The sequence below is a fragment of the Hylaeus volcanicus genome, chromosome 3 (assembly GCF_026283585.1).
Source record: "Hylaeus volcanicus isolate JK05 chromosome 3, UHH_iyHylVolc1.0_haploid, whole genome shotgun sequence".
Lineage (NCBI taxonomy): Eukaryota > Metazoa > Arthropoda > Insecta > Hymenoptera > Colletidae > Hylaeus > Hylaeus volcanicus.
Window position 1 is genome coordinate 31,064,468 of NC_071978.1, and position 9,208 is coordinate 31,073,675.

Genomic DNA, 9,208 nt, shown 5'->3' on the forward strand with positions numbered 1-9,208 from the left:
CGTTCGAGGTGCGAGTTTGGTTTCAAAGGGACCGTTAAACGAGACCTAACTACACCGCGAACCGTACCGTACCGTTTCCCTTTGGGAATAAAATTGTTATTCTGTTGTCGACCCCACGATACATAACGTCCTCGCTAAACGTTTACGAAACGTTTCGAAAGCGAATCGATCGAAAATCAGTCGTGGAATCTTGGATTCTGTCGACCGAACGTTTACGAAACTTCTAATTACCGAATCGTAATTAGCGACGCCCTTTACGGTTCAGGCGCATCGCGGTTACGCCGCGCCAGTTTCGTGTCGAGTGCACGTTCGCGTGCGCTAGCAGCCCTCATTTTCTGCATTCGACCACATACACGTACACGATCGCATAATTACAGGCGAATTCAAGCAGAGAATCGCACACGAACGAATATGCTCGATCGTTCAGCGGTCTGCCAGACCCTCGCCGCGTCGATTTTCTCGGAGATAGACTCGCGTGCCAGTCGAAATACGTGTTCACGCGGAATTATTGCGCAATTTTCCGACTGTGAAGATAATAAAACAGCCTGGCTGTTTCCTCTATTCGCTATCCCATATATTCTACCAGAAGAATTTTTCCTGTCAATTTTTAAATCCACTAATTTCCAAAATTTTTCTTTCACTTTCTCTGTGGTATTCGCATATCTAAGAAAAGATGGAATATCGTATATCAACAACGTTGCTGTCTGAATATACGCTAAAGTAGACGAATTTGGAACGACCGTTCCAGTCCAGTTCAGATTCAAAAGCGAAAAATCATTGTTCTTGAAGTTCGCGAGCTTCGAAAGCTTCCAAGAAGCTGCGAAGTATTGCACGTCAGTTTGTGCAATAAACGCAACGTCTGGTTGTACGATTGGTTGCACAGGTGCGGGGTGTGCGCAACAGGTGCAGCAATACGTAGGCTCGACTGCCGCATAGGCCGACCTGCAGTTCCGTCCTGATTCCGATCGCCGATTAAGTAGCGCATTTCGTAGTTCTCGCGACGTGATTCCATTAACCACTCGCCGACACTCGGCTTTCCTTCGACGCGACGCGAAGCGATGATACGACTATTTATGGATCATTAAAAATTTGCCAACAACAACGTCTTTTGTTGTAGCACTGAAAATGCTACTAGCGCGAGGGCTGTAACGTATACCTTTGCCTCTTTCTTTTTCGTATTAAAAGGTTCTCGCTAATAATATTAATAACAACAATAATAATAACTCCACTGTAATGTGCAGAAGCATCGTTGATTTTGGAAAACGATCAAGCTACGAGACCTTAATCGGCTTTATGAAGCAACAATTTCATTCACGGTGTTATATCGATTCAAACCTCGGTCAATGCATTTTCATATTCAATATCCATGGACACGAAATATGTAATTACAAATTGTGCAACTTAAAATTACCATCAATGCAATCAAAGAATAAAGATTTACCGTTACAAAAATAGCATTCCGAATAGTTGTTGCTCGGAATAAAGTCATTGGCATTTATCGAAAATAGTTCCACGGTGTGTTTTGTTATTCCTGTCCAGGGATGATACCCATTAGTCATGTTACAAAAGCTATTCACAATCTTATTTTAAAACCGACACGAGGTTAGACATCGGTGCAATCACGAAACTCGTCAACTCGTTGCAACCGTGTGCACGTTCGCACTCTAGTCTATCGATTTAAACTCTGCTCGAAACACGTGATTCGCGGTAAGCTCAACGACCTGTGCGGGGTCGAAGTTCCGATACCGAATGAACTGCAGCGATAAGCTTCTTACGCACCGGATGGATCTACAACTATTCAAGTCTACGAATAATTCCTCTTCCAAATTAATGTTGGCTCGTAGAGTGACTCGTGAAATTTTGTTTCCTAATCCTGGGATTACTTCCGTCAAATTTGATACGAAGTCATCTAAGACTCCTCTTCGATTAATAGTTTTACTGGAATTTAGTTAGGTAAACTCGTATCATCCACGATTATTTGAAATAGATAAATTTGTTAATCCGTGAAAGAAAACTAAAGAAGGGAATACATGTCGGGAATTTGTCCTATTTACCACAAAAGTATTCGCGAGTCTTAACTAATCTTTTTTATACGCAGCCGTGTTGTTTCGTAAAACTCTAAACTACATCTTTCAAGGTTCTCTTCGAGACTGTGAACGCTTTCCACGATATTTACAAACGTTTTGCTCTCTAGAAGTTTCCGGTTTTTCCGGGACCGAGCGATACAGTAGCACGAACGGTTGGCCGGGTTACGCTTTGTTCGAGATATTAAAAACTGACCTGAAACTCTTTCTCAACTATTTAAAGAATCTGTCTTCCCTCTCGGGATGATACACAGACGTCGAGCGACTTCCGGTAAAAACTCTGGAGGATTAAGCTTGTTTTTTTACGTTTCGTGAAAGGCGAAGGCACTGGCATTTTACTTATACGATGTTTAAAAGCTGCTTATTCGCGGATTCCGGCCAGAAGGTAAAATTTTTCCTTGTCGCGTCGTCGTGCAATATCCTAATTTAGATCCACGTGCGATGAACACCGAGGGCCCGAAAATTATGCCGCGGAGAGTTGCTTTTGTGTCTATGTTTGCGTAAAATCAATAAGAGAGAGCGTATCCCGCGATCCATCATCCGCGTTTGGATTACCAATGGAGTGTATCCAGTTTGGTTCATCGTTTTCTCGTTCCACTTGCCGTCTTGCATACAGCTTTGAATGTTGAAATTGGAAGGAAGAACGTTTGTTCGAACAACCGAAAACGTTCATCGATTCGACTAAGTAAAAAAATGTTCACTTTCTAACGAAAGCTACGCCCTATCTATTTCAGAAAGCACGTACGAAGATGAGGAGCAAGTTGCCAGGGGCGCGAGATCCCCTGGTGAAACAAGCGACGTAGACGAAGAAATTGGTCCTGAAGAGGATTACGAGAACTTGAAGAGAATGGGTACCAAAGAGTCGAGGTCCTGGGCTTCAGGCGCTAGGGGCGGATTTCTGCGGGGTGTGGGCCATCGAGTGAGCTTCGACCCCGAGGCACCGCCACCACCGCCGCAAACTGTGCATCAGCAAACTACCAGCCTTCTCGAGAAACCGAAAGAAGACTATAAGGTCAAGGTAAGTCGCCTACCTTTCAATTCGAAGATTATTCGGTACGCACCTACACACGCTTACAATTGTACAAAACAAAAAGATTAATACACTCGTCGCATTGTTGCAACGAACAAAAACGTTCGCTACGAACGCCTCGTCGAATCGAGTCTGTAAACGTAATAATAATTTGGCATTCGATGAAAAACGGGAGGCAGAAGGAAAAATGAAAAAAAAAGTAGTCGAACGATAACCGTGTTACGATGTCGATTCAATTGGCCAAAGTTGCCGTCGCGAATCGGCAATAGTTCTCCTACCTTCGCGATTCGCCCTTTTATTACCTTCTTGAAACTTCTCTGGCGATTCTCGGAATCCTCGAGGTTGAAGCAAACCACATCGAGAACTGTCCCGTCAATGGTGGAGTTTAACGTTACTTCGATAATAGAAGATAATCCGATTCGGCCAATCGACAGAGACGACTGTGATTTGACGAGGGAAAACGGGAATCGAAGATTAAGGAAACAAAGAATTATTCCAGACCTAGCAGAGACCTTTTGTTTCTTTTTACGGGAAGAAGAAGTGGAGGCGAACGCCTTTGAAAAAAGTTTGGGAAACGTAAAGAAACGCCTGGTCCGTCCGTTAGCCGCGATTCGTCTGTTAGCGGGTGAAAAGCGGCAGCTTCATCCCTTTATTGGCTCGTAAACGTCCTCGACGTAACGCGGCTGTCAGCCTCGGCCGGGATGCCATGCCGTGGTATTATCCAAGTCCGATTCAATCTTGCCGTCCCTATTTCCACCTCCGTCCTCGCTTCCACGCGGGAACGATCCATCACGATTTCTTTTGTTTCGCGGGACAGTTTGATTCATAACGACGATGCGATGCATCAAAACCTCCTTCGCGGGCAAAGTATGCGCGAAGGCGGGGCGAGGAGAGTGCCGGTGAAACCGCAGCTAAATCACCCGGCGAATCGCTGCACACGATCGGTCGAGTCGAGAATAGACCCCAGCTCTCTTCAATAGCTTCCCAGGCAGCCCAGGAACTCGTTACGACCCCGACATTCTTCGAGACCTGGTCTCGCTAGCCTAAGAATAAAGAGGCTACTGGAAGAAAACTCTTGGTAAAGTCCATCCGGCGCGGCGGAGGGCCGTCCGCGCCGAAGGAAATAATGAGGCTCGAAGAAAAGGCCAGAGGAGACCGCGGCCACCTACGTGCGAGTCCACGATTACCCCTCTCGACTTGAACAAGATGACATACCGTGCCAAGGGTCGCGACTGACAGTGTTTACTTGGCCGCACCCTAATTGTCGAGCCGCCACACCCTCGACAAACACTGTCCATCATTCGTCGCTTCTTGCTCTCCTCCTCTTCTATTTCTCTTTTCAGACCCTTGGGACCAGACAGGGTGCGGCACTTAAGAAAATCCACCTGAATGACTCATTTACTTTTGGCGATAGACGCGAACGCTTCAAACAAGTCTCTCTCTCTATTGAACCAGTTAGACTGCCACTTGCGGCGTTATCTCGATCTCGAGGATTCTCGGCAGGAACAGAAGCCTCGTGATTCCGAATGGTGGCTTGTTTACAACAAAGTATACAGGCATAAAGGTTAACATCGCTTTTGATCTTGCCGTGTTACGCTCGCGGCACGGCGCATCGAGTATTCTTTCTCGGTGTACAGTCTAATGGCAGACGTAACGTTGCGAGAAGTTGCTTCGTAACGAGAGGTTTCCTCGTCGAACAATGGAGGTCTATCCTGGTCGTTAATTGCTTCCCTCGCTCCCTTCTACGATCGTCCCAATTTCAGCCGTAGCTTCGATCCCCGGTTTCATCCTCGTCCACCCCTCTGTCTGTCTCTGGAGAGCCCGGACGAATGATACAATCGAAACTGCGTCTTCCGTGGCTTTACTGGAAAGTTGAAGAAAAATTCAAAATATCCTTTTGTCATCGCGAACATCGCGATCGAGGATCGTTGGAACGGATCAACGACTGCACGGTTGATCCGACGCGACGTGGCGATCTCGTTGCTCGAATTTCGCGCTTTGAAATAGACCTCGCGTTGTTTACCGGCTGCTCGTAATTGCCTTAAAGTTATTTGAATAACGCCGATCGGGGCGAAAACGATAGACGATTCCGAGAAGGCGGTCGTTAAAACTCGTTATTACCCCCGCGGAGGCGATGAAAGAGAGCTATGCGATCGAGCGAGGTTTGAACTGCGTTTCAAACGGGCACCGATCGGTTTGCTTTTCACCCATGGAACCATTTTTTTACCGTCGAAAACTATACAGAAATTATTTAAAAAGCTATGTATCTGTGCTGCTATGTATTCTTAACAGGTTTCAAGATAGCATTACGATGTGAAACTTTGAAGATTATCGTCGCTCCTTAAACTTTAGTTATTACCAAAGTTGTTTAAAAAAAAAGATGTAGGGGAAGGGGACACTTGACGAATGTTTCTTATCGGAGTTGCGGAATATCTCTCGCCCTAATTTCATCAATCTTTCCCCCCTCGATCAATAATCCTCGCGATCATCCCCTTCGTTGCCGATTCTGTTGCGAAAAAAACGTTTAAATGGTCTGACGTTTCGAGGACGAAGAAACTTGCGTCACACGTCGCATGATGTCCCACCGGGATGTTGCAAAAATACAGTCAGTTCTCGGTGACGCGAAATCGAAGGGGTGCAAATAGATAGGTCAGAGTGTACCTATATCGAAAAATTGATACCATTACATCGATACTATTTTACGCGTACTTGTAATTTTACCACCGGATTTCGCGCAAGAGGGTACGAAAGAAAAGTAAAAAATGATAAATGGCATGGAAAGAAAACGGATCACGGAAAAGGTTCACTTTCCAAAACTGGTCGCGAATCCATCGACGACGGCAGGAATGTAATAAAAAGTTACGATGGTTTCAGAGACACAGCATTCACGGCATGAACGAGGAAGAGAACGTGATAAGACCGCACCAGGAAATGGCCAGTCTGAATTACGCGGAGAAGAAATATCTTCTCGCGGTGGAGCGCGGGGATGTGGCTTCTGTGAGAAGGTGAGACTTTCGATCTTTAGAAAATTGAAACCGATGAAATCGATGAAACCGAAGAAACCGATGAAAGTTCCGACCGGGAAAAATCTCCATTTAGGCAATCGATTTCTCCAGGCTTAAGAACGAAACGATATCGAGCCACTCAACGATTTATTATTATATCGTAAAACTGTGGAGTTTAGAGAAAGCAAATTTACGTTTCGTGTTCTCGTTTGATTTCTTATTGTTGGATTTTGGAGGCGCGGATACTACAAATACTTTGGTCGAAAGATTCGAAACAAACAATGTATAAACACAGCGCCAAAGAGAACGAAAAATCTCGAGGGGAAAGGTCAAAGGCGTGGCAGGCGTTCCACTATAGCGCATCTCTACCGCCAAAGGATCTAATTATCCTAGGAAATGATCGTTTCGCGATTCCGAAACTTCCAGGAATTCTTCCCACGGTGATGCGGACGCAATTACTACCGATTGCGATCTGCGAAGAAGTTTCATAGGTCGGCGGAATTCTCATTTGATCCGATCATGGAAACAGAGTGGACCGAAATATGTTTGGTCGGGTCAATGTCTAGTTGGCTTAGCGCTAATTAACGGGGAAAACGAGTATTTCGGTTGCGCAAAAACTGTGTATATGTTAGAGTCAAACCCGAATCGTCGGCAAACATAAACTACGATATTGCTCATTTTCGCGAATACTTTACTCGCGAAAAAATGAATCGGTAACAGTATGCATTCACCGTACAATCCACTTCCACTGCAACATACACACCGATGACAGGGAAATATGGACATTATCGGTGGAGCGAGAGTCCCGGATATTGTTTCAGGATGCTGCAACGGGCTCAGGAGTCGAAGATGAACATCAATTGCGTGGATCCGCTGGGACGGTCTGCTCTTCTTATGGCGATCGATAACGAGAACCTGGAAATGGTGGAGCTTCTGATCGAGCACAAGGTCGATACCAAGGACGCGCTTTTGCATGCCATCTCCGAGGAATTCGTCGAAGCGGTCGAGGTCCTCTTGGAACACGAAGAGACTCTTCACAGAAACGGGGAGCGCCACGTAAGTCCCTTTCGCAAGTGTTTCGAGAACAGAAAACATATTGGAAATTAATTTTTTAATCTCGAGCAACGCAACTTCGGTACTTACCGTTAAATATTTATTATAAAAAAAATCTCATTCGCAGAGTACATAAATATAAGGTTTAAGACGAATTTATAATCCGCAACGATTCAATACCGACATTTGTTGCTCGAGACTACCAAATAATATACGTGTCTCATTCGCTTCGTCCGCTTTATTCCTTTTCGATACTCGAGTATCCGTTTCTTCGGTGACGTAACCTCGTTTCAGTTATCCAAATTCCTCCTTTGATTCTCTTTCCAATAAAAGGATAGCTGAGAGGATTTTGCCAACAAATAGGTCGCCCCCTGTTAAGCCTGATTCACACTATTCATTCGTCGAATGTCCATCGAAAGATTCCTCGATTTGTTTCTACGGATGTAGTTGCAGTGTCCGTCGACGTTTTAAATGTCCGTCCCTTTGAAGAATGTGTAGACGATATACTTATCGCTATCGAGGGATAGCGTGGATTCGATTTGAATCGAGCCACGCGAAAAGTGTTTCGAGCTCTGGAACCGGTAATGCTCGAAAACCAGCTGACCGGATCGCGTGTCCTGTGAATCGTATGTACATACAGGTATATCGCGGTGCAAACATGTAACCTCGCTCTCGACTACGCAAATTTAAATACTGATAACAATAGCGTCCAATTGGATCCATAAATCGACCACGCTCCTACTCGTCGAGCTGCTCTTTATTTCGTAGTAAAAAGAGAATTATATTTTATTCTTCTAGAGCTGGGAAGCCGTGCCGCCGGATACAGCCACGTTTACGCCCGACATCACACCACTGATTCTCTCCGCTCATAGGGACAATTACGAGATCATTAAGATTCTTCTGGATCGTGGATCCACGTTGCCCATGCCACACGATGTCCGTTGTGGGTATGTGAACGGGTTCGAAGAATACCGGTGCAGCAAATACCACCAAATATTCGCATTTAATATGAATTAAAAACGAAGCACGATAATACGGGTGCGGTACGGTACGGTTATCATCGTTTGTTTAAAAAGAACGGAAGCTTAGTCGTTAATAAAGCTCGGGAAATTCAAGCTCGGAGGGTTGCAATCGCTCGTTAGATATACCATTACACTCTGATTAATTCCCTCGGCCTGGTTTAGCACCTTCTTGTCCTTGCAATCTCCGACCAGACTCCACGCAAGCTAATTAAGTTAGGGTAGATGCACTGCGCGCTACCCTATCGGCACGGTGAAATTTCATCCGGCGAATCGCATTATATTCGTCACGTACGATAAACCTATTCCCTCGTATCGTTGAAACTGAAATTTCGAACACTATCAAACCTGAACAAGGATGTTTGCGTTAGATAAAGAGGACGAGAAAATTGTAATTTTGACAAATATACGGGGGGACTGTACAGATAATTTATGTAAGTGTAATGGTATATCTAACGAGCGATTGCAACCCTAAATGTTTCCTTCGTCTACCGAACAGTTTCTTCGTTTATAAAATATTGCAATTAAAAGTATAACGCGCCGCTGACAACGAACATATTTAGACGTTTCCATTTAAATGATCGCGAACAAAAATACCAGCCTCGATACTTATTATTGTCAGTTTTGTCCGCAGGTGCGACGAATGCGTCACGTCCAGAAAGAACGATTCCCTGAAGCATTCCAGAAGCCGGATAAACGCCTACAGGGCGCTGGCTTCACCGTCCTTGATAGCTCTTTCGTCAAAGGATCCTATTTTGACTGCCTTTGAACTCTCCTGGGAACTTCGAAGGCTCTCTTTTCTCGAGCACGAATTCAAGTGCGAATATCAGGTGAGACGGTAGAACGTTGTTCACGGAATGATAAATATTATAAGAATTTGTTTTTTCGATTCGAAGCGACTCTTAAAAATTTTGAATTTTGCAAAGGGGACTAACCGAGGTTAAAGTCGTTCGTTGGTAAAGCGATCGACTCGCGTAGGTAAAGCGATCGACTGTGGATCCGAGGATCGTGGCTTCG

The 9,208-nt window shown here is 44.9% G+C and overlaps 1 protein-coding gene across 4 annotated transcripts in view; it reads left to right on the top strand.

Annotated features, from left to right (window-relative positions):
- The window catches only part of LOC128873857 (transient receptor potential-gamma protein), a 69,452-nt gene that overhangs the window by 27,816 nt on the left and 32,428 nt on the right, over positions 1-9,208 (top strand). For 3 of the 4 annotated variants that reach the window (XM_054117802.1, XM_054117803.1, XM_054117805.1), the window contains exons 3-7: positions 2,819-3,102; positions 5,989-6,119; positions 6,941-7,175; positions 7,971-8,119; positions 8,826-9,021. In XM_054117802.1, the coding sequence (XP_053973777.1) occupies positions 2,819-3,102; positions 5,989-6,119; positions 6,941-7,175; positions 7,971-8,119; positions 8,826-9,021 (995 nt within the window). Of the gene's footprint in view, positions 1-2,818; positions 3,103-5,988; positions 6,120-6,940; positions 7,176-7,970; positions 8,120-8,813; positions 9,022-9,208 lie in introns of all 4 variants that reach the window. The other variant, XM_054117804.1, reaches the window with a different exon arrangement.